The sequence below is a fragment of the Mustela lutreola genome, chromosome 3 (assembly GCF_030435805.1).
Source record: "Mustela lutreola isolate mMusLut2 chromosome 3, mMusLut2.pri, whole genome shotgun sequence".
In the NCBI taxonomy this organism is placed as follows: domain Eukaryota; kingdom Metazoa; phylum Chordata; class Mammalia; order Carnivora; family Mustelidae; genus Mustela; species Mustela lutreola.
This window is the reverse complement of record NC_081292.1, coordinates 153,320,995-153,334,686: the sequence shown is the minus strand read 5'-3', so window position 1 is coordinate 153,334,686 and position 13,692 is coordinate 153,320,995. Positions and strand designations below refer to the sequence as shown.

Below are 13,692 nucleotides of genomic sequence, written 5' to 3'. Positions count from 1 at the left end.
AGCCACCCAGGCGCCCTTTGGTTGCTATTTCTATTCTATTTACTCTCTCTCTTCTTCAGGAAGATGTTAGAGCACTTTCTTTCCACTGTCCCATTTCATGGTTTTCTTCTGTTTGTCCTTTCCATTGAGATTTGAGAGAGTTTTTCAGGCTTTTACTCTAATCATTGATTTAATATTCTGCAGTATTGATTGCATCCTTGATTATGACCAAATAGTTATTTTTAATTTTGCAATTGTGTGTTTTATTTCCTTACAGTCTTAACTTATCCAACTTTGTTTTTATTTCTCCCTGTCTCTTAACTAGGTCCATCTTTTCCTTAGTGTAATATTTTCTAATAAGACATCTCTTTTTTTTTTCACAGAAAATGCAAAGCACATTTTCCCATTTACTTATGCTTCTGGTAAGCCATTTTCCAAAGTGTTCCTTTTCTCTGCATTTTGAAAACTCTTTTTTTTTCTTCCTTTATGCAGCATAACCTTTTCAAAGGGATGCTTTGTTTTCTATTTTCTCATTCCAATCATTCTGTGGCCCTTACTAACCAGATGTATGGATTTTCCTTGGCTCTTTTCTGCCTGCTTTCTCTTAGTTCCTCAGCACAGATATGAAGCTGAGAGACATGTAGACATGCACAGGTCACAGGGACTTTTTTGGCCTGAACCTGACATTTATTAATTTTTCACTATAGGTATTGACCTGAGGTGAGATTCCTTACCATTATTGCCTAGGTATTTTAGTATGAAGAGGAGGATTCTTGGTTAATCAGAAACAATCATTGGTCTTTTCCTTGTTAGGAACTCTATAGGAAAAATCAAAGTCTCAGGGATAGTCAAACACAGAGCTCTGGGTTTGCTCATTGCTTTCATTATTCGCCTCACATAAAGCATCACATTTATCCACTTCCATTGGGCTTGTGTTAGTATACTCCAAATCATAGCTCCAAAGATAGTAATAAAGAGAAGTACTCATGGGCACACTGAGGCAAAGAGAGGTAAAATACTATGTGCAGGTCACACATAGTAGAGGGGTTTCTACCCAATTCACTAGCAGGTGCCATGAGGCAGATCATTTTACCACTGTTGTTTAGGCCAGCAGATTTACTCATTCTCAAGCAACAAAGGTTATGTCCATTTCAGCCCCACAGTTCTTGGAAATGACTGGTAATCCTGCCAAATTTTGTTCACTATGATGCCTGTGGGTAAGCTTACAGCTATTCTTTTGATGTTAGCTGTTTTGTTGTTGTTGTTGTTGTTGTGTTTGTTTGTTTTCTTACTCAGAAAAAGGCATCCTTTGGGAAAGACTCAAGCCCAAGAGGGCAAAGCTTGGCAAGTGACCAGCCGTGTCAGCCAGGTGCTCTGTATATGGCAAAGTCTGCTCAGCCATATGTGCTGGATCTGGTCATCAATTCTTTCTTCCAGTGCTATTATGAGTTCTCATATTTTTCTGATTTTTTATTAGGCATTTAATTTAGAGTCTGAGACACAAACAGCTAGTCCAGATGTCATCCTAAATCGGAAGTCAACCAGATTCTATTAATAGTGATACTTCACATCAAAGATTTGACAGAGATCATTGATGCATACCTGACATTCCAAGTTGTAGTAAGTGTTTATACTGGCAGCTTTCCTTGTCTCTAGATTTATATTCAGAACACTCAGTAAAATATTAAGCATTTTAGAAAATAGCACTTAAAATATTTTTAATGAGTCTGCAGTTCTCATTTGCATCCCATTCTACCCCATAGTACTGCTCGCTAGCCTAAGGTATATATAAATACAATATAAGTCGAGGAAAATTGAAGTGAAATTATGTCATTCTTCTAAAGGACTAAACCTCAAATAAATGTCTCCATTTTATTCCTAATCTTATAAAATATACTGTATGTCAGTTCTAAAAAATTCATCATCATTATAGACAAAGGAAAATGATTAATGTTATCTTAGCCTAAATTTTGTCTATTTACCCCAGCATTCATGCATGTTTCACACACTAGAGAAGTATGCAGCCATTTCTGTTTATGACTACAACATCATGAGATTGAAAAGAGAGAAAAATATATATTTAAGAAATGTGTATGTTTAATTTTTTTATTCCCTTTTCAAGGCTCTTAACACCTCCACTTTCAAAATGCTTATCATTTAGTTTTAGATTCTAGATATATTATTAACATCCCATTATTTCAATTAGAAATTATCAAAGCAGCTCCTTCAATTTGCTCAAAAGTTGGGTGAGATGGACTTCACTAAAATAAAAAAATTCTGCTCTGCAAAAGACACTGTCAAGAGAATGAAAAGACAAGCCACACACTAGGAGAGAATATTTGCAAAAGGTACATCTGATAATGGACTATAAGCCAAAATACACAAAGAACTTTTAAAGTTCAACAACAAGAAATCAAAGAACACAAATTTAAATGGGCCAAAAACCTTAACAAATATTCCACCAGAGAAAATATACAGATAGATGGCTAATAACCATATGAAAAGATGCTCCGCATCATATGTCATCAGGGAATTGAAAATTAAAACAATGAGATAAACCCCATGCCTGTTAGAATGACCAAGATCTAAACACTGACAACACCAAATGCTGGCAGGGATGTGGAGCAAAAGGAACTCTCATTCATTGCTAGTAGGCATACAAAATGGTGCAATCACTTTGGAAGACAGTTTGACAGCTTCTTTCAAAGCTAAACATAATAATTATATATATGATCCAACAATCCCACTCCTTGGTATTCACCCAAAGGAGTTGAAAACTTATGTCCACACAAAGACCTGCACACTACTCTTATAGCAACTGTATTTATAATCGCCAAAAATAGGAAGCAACCAAGATGTCCCTCAATAGGTGATAAATAAATGGATAAATAAACTGTGATACATCCAGACGATGGAATACTATTCAATGCTAAATTCAATACTATTCAGTGCTAAAAGACAAGCTATGAAAAGACATGGAGGAAGCTGGAATGTACATTACTAAGTGAAAGAAGTCAATCTGAAAAGGTTACATACTTTTTGATACCAATCATATGACATTCTGGAAAAGGCAAAACTATGGAGACCATACAAAGATGAGTGGTTGACAGGGATTGGGGGTGCGAGGGATGAATAGGTGGAGCTCAGAGGGTTTTCAGGACAGTGAAACTACTCTAGTATAGTATGATACTAAAATGATGGATACATGTTATTATATATCTGTCCAGGATGAACCTTAAAGGAAACTATAAACTTTGGAAGACAATGTTATCTTTATGTAGATTCATCAGTTGTGACAAACATTCTGCTCTGGTGGGAGATGTTGATAATGGAAGAGTTTTCTGCATAAGTTGGGATAGAGAGTATATAGGAAACTCTGTATCTCCCACTCAATTTTGCTATAAAACTAAAACCACTATAAAAATTATTTTTTAAAAAAGTGCTTGACTGTCATATTTAACTTGATTGCTTATTATAAGAAACTGTTCAACTGATCACAATGATATATATGAAAAGTTTCTATTTGTTTAAACGTTTTTTACAATACATTTTGGCTTTGACTTTTAAAACTAAGCCCAATATTAAAAAGAGCACTGTAACTTGGTAAGTTTTAAATCCTTGGATTTACAAGCCTAAGGAAAGAAGTACAAACATCCATGGTTCAGAAGTGTAAGGAGAAAGTGTGGCAATCAGAACCCGAGTCTCCTGCTCTAACAAAAAATACAATCCCAGGAAGAGCAAGATGCTAAGCTCCCCGAGAAGATAGCAGCTTCGAAGTTACGTAGGACTGTATGATCAGAAAAAAGAGAGCTCAAGAATTCCAGACTGGGCTTGAATCTTTCAGGATGAAGAAAGAATCATTGGCTAAAGACTTAATCAAGCATGGGTTGGCCAAAATCTCCAGGACAAGAAAGTTCTCAACTTCAGAAATTTTGTGAAGCTTATGGATGTAAAGCTATGTTCTAGAGGAGGCTGTGCCTGATAACAACATATAGTATTCATGGTCATTTTAATCCAAGCTATCAAACTTTACTTCAATGTCCTGAGGATGCTTGTGCTTGGTGATGGGGTCTTTTTCAAACCCTCCCAACCCATGTCAGATAGATATGTGCAAAAGTGGTGAGATTTTTAAAAAATATTTTTAAGTTAAATAAATAACATAGGTCATTACTATGGAAGCTTCAGAGACGCTTCTGAATGCTACATGCATTCAGCCAGGTGCAATCAAGCTCCAGTCAATGTGGAAAGTCCTAGACTTCAGGGCTCTCAGGAGGCTTCCGCAAGTGCTGTGGATCTGAATGTTCTGTTTTAGTGCAAGGAATCTGAGGGAAAACCTTTTTGGTGCAAGGATCCAGCCTGACATGAGTGACTCTGGACAATATCTTTCATTTGAAGAACATTCTAAAATTTACCATGTGGTTTTGCTCACGTTATTGGATTGACCCTCACAACCACCCATTCAGTGAAGTAGGTTATCACTATCTCTATTTGTCCAGTAAAATATTAAGATTCATTAGGTTAAGCAACTTGCCTGAGCCCGGAGTTATCAGAGCTAAAACTGAGAGTTCACGCACTTCTAGGGGTATCTGTCTAAAATTTCTATCTTTGAGAGTGTTCAAGTCGAGCTAGGAAATGGAATAATGGAGAAGTCTTAATTCATGAGAATTTTCTGTAAAGGTTTACTTGTATCTGGCAACCAATTCAACTTTAGCAAGCACATTTACTGAAAGGTATTACAACTGGGGAGAAACCAAATGGGTGTGCGTGTGTATGTGCATGTGTGTTGTGTTTCTCAGTGTGGACTTTAATCACCTTAATCACATTCACCTGAGAATCCTATAAAAATGCAGGTTCCAGGCTTCACCCCAGTTGCCCTAACTCTACCATCTCTAGGGGTGAACTAGTAAACCTACATCTTTAACAAGCGTCTCAGACGATTCTTGTGTATGCTAACCCACATACAGGGTGATATTAGACCTGGCTATTTTCTGTTTAGGAAAAAAGTCTTCCTAAGTCCCTCAGGTGGCCTTTAACCTTGACATTGTTGACTTTCCGCCGCTGTACTTCAGCTAGGCGAGGCCCGGCGGGGCGGGGCGGGGCCGTGCTTGGGTGGGCGGGGCGGTGCTTGGGTGGGACGGGAGGGGTCCGGCCTGGCCTGGCGGGGTGGAGGGTGAAGGGTTAAAAGCTCCGCGCGCAGGCGCTGCCCTCTGAACTGGAACGGAAAACAACTTCCGGCCGACACATTCGGCCGGGCGCCGCCGCTCCGGGGTGTGAGAGACAGGCGCGGAAACCCTGAACTGTGAGTAAGAAACTTCGCGAACGAGTTGATTTGTCAGAACCCGTCGAGCACAGCGGCGGGGAAGTGGTGTGTGTGAGCGAGGGCGGTACGCTGGCAGTACGGGTGCCGCAGGGGAAGAAGCCGACGAGCCGCGGAGACGACCTGTGCTCAGAGTGGAGAGGAACGTTGAGCCCGAAAAACTACCCGGGGGTGCGTCCCGGAGCGGACCCGGGAGGGGCTTTCCGAGCCCGCGACGTCAGCGCAACAACGTTCTCCCCGCCGCGACGCTCTCTGGGGAGGGATCCAGCCCTGCTCCGCGTCCACGGCTCGCGGTGACTTGACTTCCACGCCGGGGAAGAGGGGAGGCAGGGCTTGCGATGTCAGGGTGAGCAGTGGGCCCCGTCTCGAGTGTCCCAGACTCCCTTCGGCGCAAGGGTTGTCTTCCGGGAGCTAGTACTGTCGTGGTGGTTCTTTCGAAAACTTTCAAGTTGGTCTTTCTGTTCTTCCCAACGTGGTTGCTCAGTTCCGCTCTCTGCTTCCCTGTGGGGTGTCATCATAGCCGTGTCAGTGAGAAGTGGGGTAACTTCCCCGAGGGTCACGGAAAGAATGGGTGGGCGAGTGGAAAAAGCAACTGGGAACCCGGGCGTCAGGTAGGGTCTCAACTCGGATGTAAACTGAGTAGCAACGAGTTAAGGTGTAAAAATCTCTGCCTGTCAAGAAGTGAAGAAAGTAAGGGGAAGATACTCAAACCAAAGACAAAGAGTAGGTGTGTCTCCCTTGTTACAGTGTAACAAGCAAAAATTGAACAGCCTTGCTATGACGAGGGTCCTTATCTCTCCGATGCTTTTGACAAGTTGTCCAAACGGAGAAATAAATGGTAGTAATGCGAGTTAGGTGACATGAAAATGAGGGAAAATGAAAAGATCTGCCTCCTTAACGTGGTGGAATACGCATTTCAGACGAGGGGGAGCGGAATGCTTAACCACGTTAAGGAGCAGTGTAATCCATTGAAAAATTATTTTTGCATCATTGGGAGGAGAGGGAAACCCTAAAATGATACTACCATGTATGAAGCCAGCAATTTATAGAGAAAATGAAACTTTTTTCTTTCTCAGCTTTCCCCAGTCGTAGTATTTCATAAGGCCTTCCGCGTCACTCTTCCATGTGCATAAATATGTTATTTCATTTTCTTGTGAAAGTGAGAGTATATATGCATACTGTTCTGTTATCTGCATTTGCAGACAAAAATATAAGGTGAAAGTTTTCCCATACAAAGCTCTGCTTTATCTTAACGTCAACGTGGTATTCTTTGTCAGGGTGTACCATAATGTAGTTAACTATTTCTTGACATGACCTTTCAATATATTTTGCCCATTATGCTTCAGAATTATTTATCTGTATTTTATTAGGATCCAGGTATAGTAATCCTTTGTGAAATATATGGCAGATATTTTCAAGAACTGTCAGTCTTTTGGTTTAAAATGCCCAGATTTTTAATCGCTTAAGAAGACAGCTCCCGGGCGCCTGGGTGGCTCAGTGGTTAAGCCGCTGCCTTCGGCTCAGGTCATGATCTCAGGGTCCTGGGATCGAGTCCCGCATCGGGCTCTCTGCTCAGCAGGGAGCCTGCTTCCCTCTCTCTCTCTGCCTGCCTCTCCATCTACTTGTGATTTCTCTCTGTCAAATAAATAAATAAAATCTTAAAAAAAAAAAAAGATTTAAAAAAAAAAAAAAAAAAGAAGACAGCTCCCACTCAAAAAATGATTAAACTGGTTTCCCTATATTGTCTGTTAATTCTTTTATCGTTTTTTTATGCTTTACTCGTTAAAATATCTGAAAATTATTTTTGTACAACATATAAGGTAGGGATTTAGCTGTTTTTCCTGAAATCATTTGTTAGAATCATTTCTTTATGACTAGAATACTACCTCAGTATAATAAACTTCCGTGTATACATGGGTCTTTTGTTATTATTATTATTATTATTATCATGTTGCTTTTTTCTGTTTGTCTCCTCCTATACAAATACAAAACTCACATCGCTATAAAGAATAGAGGCAGGGGGCACCTGGGTGGCTCAGTGGGTTAAAGCCTCTGCCTTCGGCTCAGGTCATGATCCCAGGGTTCTGGGATCGAGCCCCGCTTTGGGCTCTCTGCTCAGCAGGGACCCTGCTTCCTTCTCTCTCTGCCTGCTTCTCTGTGATCTCCGTCTGTCAAATAAATAAATAAAATCTTAAAAAAAAAAATCTGATTGTACCATTTTTTAGTAATTCATAAAGCAAGTCCTTCGTTTGTCTTTTTCAAAATTTTCTTGAATATTATTGCATTCTTTTGGGGGTAAAGTTTAAAGTATAAACTGTTCATGTTTCATCAAAATAATCCTTTTGGAGGTTTTAGCTATTATATTAACTACTATTTTGTGGCTGGTATGTAGATAAGTGATTCTACATCTGGCCAACTTTCTGAACTTAGTAGTCTTAATCAGTTGTTTCCCTTGAATTTTCTAGGAAAAATCATCTTAATATAATCTTATCTTTACTTCTTCTCTTTGATTTAGTGAATTGCTAGCTTCTCCAGCACAGTGATATGTAATAACAGTGATTCTGGTCATCCATATATTATTTCTTAGTTTGTGGCTGTTATTACTATGTCATCATTAAATAAGGGGTTTAATATTAACTTACAATAAATTTTGTTTATCAAGGAAGTATCTGTAATATTTCTAGTTTACTAGGATTTTTGCAGGTTGAATTTTATTTTATTTTAGAGAGAGAGCAAGAGAGGAGGGGGTAGAGGAGGGAGAGAGAGAAAGGATCTTAAGCAGACTTCATGCTCAGCTCAGACCCTCAAGCAGTGCTCAGTCTCAGAACTCTGAGATCATGACCTGAGCAGAGATCAAGATTCAAATGCTTAACTACTGAGCCACCCACGCACCCCACAGAGAATGGATTTTAGTCTAGAGTTGTGTGTTTATGTGTGTTTACATTGGCACATTGAAAGCAATTTTGAATAATAAATGTTGAGTGTTTATTTGGTCTATATATTTCTGGCTATTAAGATGATGTCTTTCATTACGACTTAACTATTTTTATCAAGAGTGGAAGTTGAATTTTGTCGTATGGCTTTTGGCATCTCTCATGACCTATTGTGTGCTGCTTTTTTTTTTTTTTTTTTTTTGGACCTATTAGGATTATGGGTTATTTTAGTTGAATTATAGTTTGTGAAACAACCTTGGGCTTGGTCATGGCGTAATACTTAAAAATACAGGTTTCTTTTTGGTAACATTTTTACTTAAAACCAGTAATTTGGTATCTTCTGTAGCATCATTTTCTGTGTTATCTTTGCCACAGTTTGATAGCAGGGTTATTTATAATGGTTTCCTAAAAACAACTGAATTCCTGCTTTCTCTGCACTGAAGTTACTTTAAACAGCGTAAGAGCTTTCTATTCTTAGAAGGTTTGAAAGAATTCACTCATGAAACTATGTTGGCCTGAAAGTACATTGTTCTTAAAATAGCAATAATATTCAGCAAAAAGCCTCAGAACCTTAAACAAGCAAACAAGCAAAAACTCTTCAGTAAATCCAAATAAATGGAAGAGTCTAAAATACCAGGATATTAAAAACAAAGAACTTCTGTGTTGATCCTCCTCCTTTCTCTCCCCTCCCCTACCTCTTTTTTTTCATGGTCAGAGAAGATGCTATAGGTAGGTTGAGGCTAATGATAAAATGTATTGCTGTTCCTTCTTTACTCTGCTCCAGTTATACTAAAAGTAAATGGTGTTGCAGCGTCTACATGGGCAAGTTCTTCTCTGCCCTGAAGGAAACCAGCAGTGACACTTAAGTGGGAAAGCATCAGTTTCACTTTGTTGTCATTAGCTTCCCAATTTTGTTGGGAAATTTCTTTCTTTAGAGGTACTAACCACGCTAACATTCTACTGTAGCCAAATCCCAGAGGAGAGTTTCAGAATGAGTAGGTGAAAAAAAAAATACACAAGCTCAGCATGCCTGTACTTAGTCAATATGAAGTGAAAATTATTAGCATGGTCCAGATATGCATGTGACATATGTATTGTGTACTCTTTGGTTGAGTTGTTACCTCTTATAGATGATTATTTCAGGCATTTTTAATCACTCAAGAATATGACCTTAAGCGGGTAATGTAATTTAGCAGTATACATCAGCGAACTGTGGAAGGCTTCAAGACACTCCTAAGTGTTACGTACAGAGGGATGCAGACATTATGTGAATGCTTGCATATTTGAGTATTTTAATTGATCATGTATCAATCTAGATAAAATAATTATTAACATGATTTAGGAGTGTGCCTTATAAAAACAAAGACGTTGCATGTTTTTTTAAAGTCCTACTCATTATTCAAAAGGAAATGGTAAATAAAAGTAAGTAGCCTGTGATGTAAAACTTCACTATTCTAACTATTCCGATATGATGGATTAACTGATTAGCTGTTAGTATTTTGTTTGTTTTCTGGCCCCTTATAAGCATGTATATTACTGTTTAATTTCATGTAGTTTGCATTTCATTATGTCAGGCCAAATTTTGGGTTCTAGTTCCTCTAGGATTTATGTTGTGGCTGCCATTCCCCTTCCCCCATCTCGTTGCTTCTGTGGGTAGAGGGAAAGAAGAAGCTGTTATCTAGAATAGGTAACAAAAATCTCTTTATAGTCTGGGACCAAGATGCCAAGTCATCTTTAAAAAAGAAGAGCAGAGACTATTAAATGAACTGCCTTGTGGATAGATAGCTAATAAGTGTACAAAGTCTTTTGAACTATACACAGTATTTGACACTCTTCAGAAAAGTTGAGGAGGACCAGAACAGTCAGGGATACCAGGTTGTTTACAACTGAAAACAAGCCTTTGGGACTTATGTAATACATATGTCATAGTTTTTCAATCTCTAGTCTATAAAAACTTTTTGAAATTATGGGGAAATACATAAAATGGAAATTTATCATAGTAACCATTTTTAAGTGTACAGTTTTGTAGTGTTGAGTATATTTATATTGTTGTGAAACAAAAACATTTCTTAAGGGACTTTTTTTTTTTTGAAGAGTAAGAGTTGGAAGTAAATAATATTTATTTCACAGGGAAAGTGTTCTATATAGTAACCTGAGTTTTCTTCTACTTTCTGTGATAGTAATTATCAATATTAAATTATGAGAGTAAACTGAGCACTGATGCTGTTCATTAGCTTTCACTTATTACCAATAATTTTGCTTTGAAAAAAAGTGTCTCTTACAAACAGGTTGTGAAAACAAGGTCTTTCAAGTCATTTTAGTAAGGAATTACTGGGAATTGATAGATGAAAAAAAAAATAACATGAGTTCCATTTTGATGGTACTTAAGAAGTTGAAGTTTTAAGAATCTTTGAAATAGTTGCATGGAGTGAAGGATAGAGAATTGTTCTCGGGAGCAGCAGAACAAACACAACCAGGTAATTTTGCTAGGGAGATGCTAGGGAGGACAGAAATCAGGGACTTAGGTCTTTTCTAGAAAATATATGATCTCAAATCATTTGAATAAAATCACCTGCTCTTATGGGATATTTATTTATTTATTTATTTATTTTTTTAAAAGATTTTATTTATTTATTTGACAGAGAGAGATCACAAGTAGGCAGAGAGGCAGGCAGAGAGAGAGGAGGAAGCAGGCTCCCTGCTGAGCAGAGAGCCAGATGTGGGGCTTGAACCCAGGACCCTGAGATCATGACCTGAGCTGAAAGCAGAGGTTTAACCCACTGAGCCACCCAGGCGCCCCTCTTATGGGATATTTAAATGCTTGTATTATTCATAGCCACTTGTTATGTGGTGTTTCCTGTAATATAATTTCATATATTTACTATCTCTAAACTAGAAATGCCTTTCCTTTGATATTGATGGTTCTTCGTTTTTTAAAAAATCCTTATCCCTTTTTTCATAAACATAAAATCTCACACATCCATGGAGATTTAATGTTTGCTTCTCCTTCCCACACAGTCTTCTTTTACACTTCCCCATACTGAATATAACTTGCTCTTATAGTTCCCCCATCCAAGAATATTCTATAGAGCACTACTTTTTATGATTTATGAAAACATTTTTAATATTAAATAGCCATTTTAAACTGCATAAACCCCATTCTACCCCCCCATCTCTAGATTTTAAAATGACCTTTACTCAAGTGAGGATACCCCTTAGCCTGCTGAGCAAGCTAACTGAGCATTGACATGTTTCTGTTTAGGTTGGGGTAGAACATCATGTGCCATGCCCAGTTTCTCTTTTGGTGTTACACAGTTTGGTTGTGTGCTTCAACTCCTAGAATTTGATAAACAGTCTGAGAGAAAGAAGTAATACTGGACTAAAAAAGGGAAGTAAGGCAAAGCTGAGACACATGGGTGTGGTCTTTGGCTGTGAAATCTTTTAACTCTTAGAAGATAACACAGAAAGTTTCTCCAAGTTTGAACATCCAGCAAAATGGAGAACCTGATCTGGGGAGCTTTTGGGTTGATCACTGGGGAGTCATCTCACCTTGTTTATCCTGATACATTTAGCCTACTATCAACTTACAGAAAAAATACAAAATCTAAATTCTGACACTGCTGCATCAATGGTATTTAAGTTTCTTTTATTTCAGCTGCCTGACTGCAACACAGTCACAGTTGTAGTGCAGCATGCTATGGGTATATCGGAAAGTGAGACTGGAAATACAAACTGTCATTTTGGGGAATTGGCTGCTTATGTTAGGGAACTCTCTTAAAAGTGGGAAATGATTATAACTAAGTGTTAGGAGTGACAGTTCTTTTCCATTTCCTTTCTTTAAGTGGGGAAAACACACATACTATTGGTGTCGTTAAAATTTTACTGTAACTGAGACAGAGGATGTCCTTTTATTTAAGTATTTACTGTGTTATTGACTTTTGCTTTTTGCTTCTGATCTTTTCCGTGGGTGAAAAGGTGAACAAAGAGCTAAAATACAAAAAAGGAAGGTTGTGTCTTCCATTACTTATTTACATCTTCTTTTGCTAAGGTGACAGCTTTGCTGAAATAGAATGTGAATGCTTATTATTTTTCATAGCCCAGGGGGTTGGAAAAAAGCAGATGACTTTTCTAGGATGGAGTGATTTCCTCTCCCCATCTTGAAACTGCTTTAGATTTCAAGTGGCCTCTCACCACAAGTGTGAACCTGGCAGAACACTTACCCAGACACAGAATAGTCTCAGCAGTGGGGGAAACCCAACAGAGGGGCCTTTTCCACCTCCCAGATCACCAGTACTTATCTCTACCACCCCACAAAAAATAGGCCTTACTAAAGCATTATAAATCATTATGGGTGGAGGTGGTGGGGGTCTGATACCTTTAAGCCTGTGATTCTTTTCAAACTTGAAATCCCAAAATATATATCTAATCAAAGTTGAGTTGTTCTGGTTGAGCTGGGCAATTGGTGGAACATTGTTTTGGTTCACACACACACCCAACCTCAGTAGAGCTCTGGAAGCACCACTACTTACTTTGATTATTCTGTTATTTATTCAGGATTGGTTAACCATCGCTTGGCAGAATAATACTGGTTACCAAAGACAGCAGGCTTAAGATATTTTATATATGAAAAAAGAAAAACAAGTTCATTCAAGAGGAAGGAGGCTGGGAGGAATTAGAGTATCCCTTCAGAAGATTCAGCATCCAGGTAGAGGAGTTGCACAAAGGAATACAGAAGAAATGAAATTGCCCAAAAAAATAATTGAAGAACATTTCCTAGAAGTGAAGGATGAACTTCAGGTGAGTTAAGTACAAGATCAGAAATCAAAATGGCCCTGGGCTTCCACAAAAACAAATGGAAGCTAGAAGACAGTATAGCAAAGCTATGAGCTGAATCCTTTACTTTGCATTGTGGAAAGACAAGTAAAACTGAAAAATCAATAATGGCAATATTAGCATGTTAATAGAGATACCAAGATTAATACCAGAAAGAACCAAAAGAACTAAGAATTATTGCCAAGGTAAAGTGGGAAATGAGGGGAAGGAAGAGAGCAAGGGATTGATAGTTTTTCTTAAGCCTTGTGAAACTCCTTGACTCTTTAAAATATTGATAAGTATACCTTTGTTTAAAAATAAAAACTAAATTGGAGTGAAAAGAGCTAGAGATTGGACTTTCATATCACAGACCCGGATTTTTCTGCGTCTTTTATTGTCTAATTCTTTGACTTTAGTCGATTTATATAACCTTTTTCTTTATGTGGAAAGGGAAGATAATCTATGCTCCTGCAGAAGAAAAATTAAAATAAGGTACTTTATAAAGCACCTGGTAAGTAATATTAACTCAGTAGGTATCAATCCCTCCCCCATCCCTAATGTTTCCCATAAGGAAATAGGGAAATGCCCCTCTTGGAATGCTTGTCATTCAGACACAAAACTGAAATTGTCCCTAAGGTCTGGGGTTCTGTG

The 13,692-nt window shown here is 38.2% G+C and overlaps 1 protein-coding gene across 8 annotated transcripts in view; it reads left to right on the top strand.

The window, feature by feature from the left end:
• TANK (TRAF family member associated NFKB activator) overlaps positions 1–13,692 on the top strand; it is an 89,570-nt gene that overhangs the window by 11,658 nt on the left and 64,220 nt on the right. Inside the window, exons 1-2 of one of the 8 annotated variants that reach the window (XM_059167186.1) lie at positions 5,127–5,278; positions 12,784–13,026. The exons of 1 other annotated variant lie outside the window; for it this stretch is intronic. In XM_059167186.1, the coding sequence (XP_059023169.1) occupies positions 13,016–13,026 (11 nt within the window). In that variant the 5' untranslated portion in view covers positions 5,127–5,278; positions 12,784–13,015. Of the gene's footprint in view, positions 1–362; positions 402–5,126; positions 5,643–12,783; positions 13,027–13,692 lie in introns of those variants that run through there. 6 more of the 8 variants (XM_059167185.1, XM_059167187.1, XM_059167193.1 and 3 more) reach the window with 6 other exon arrangements.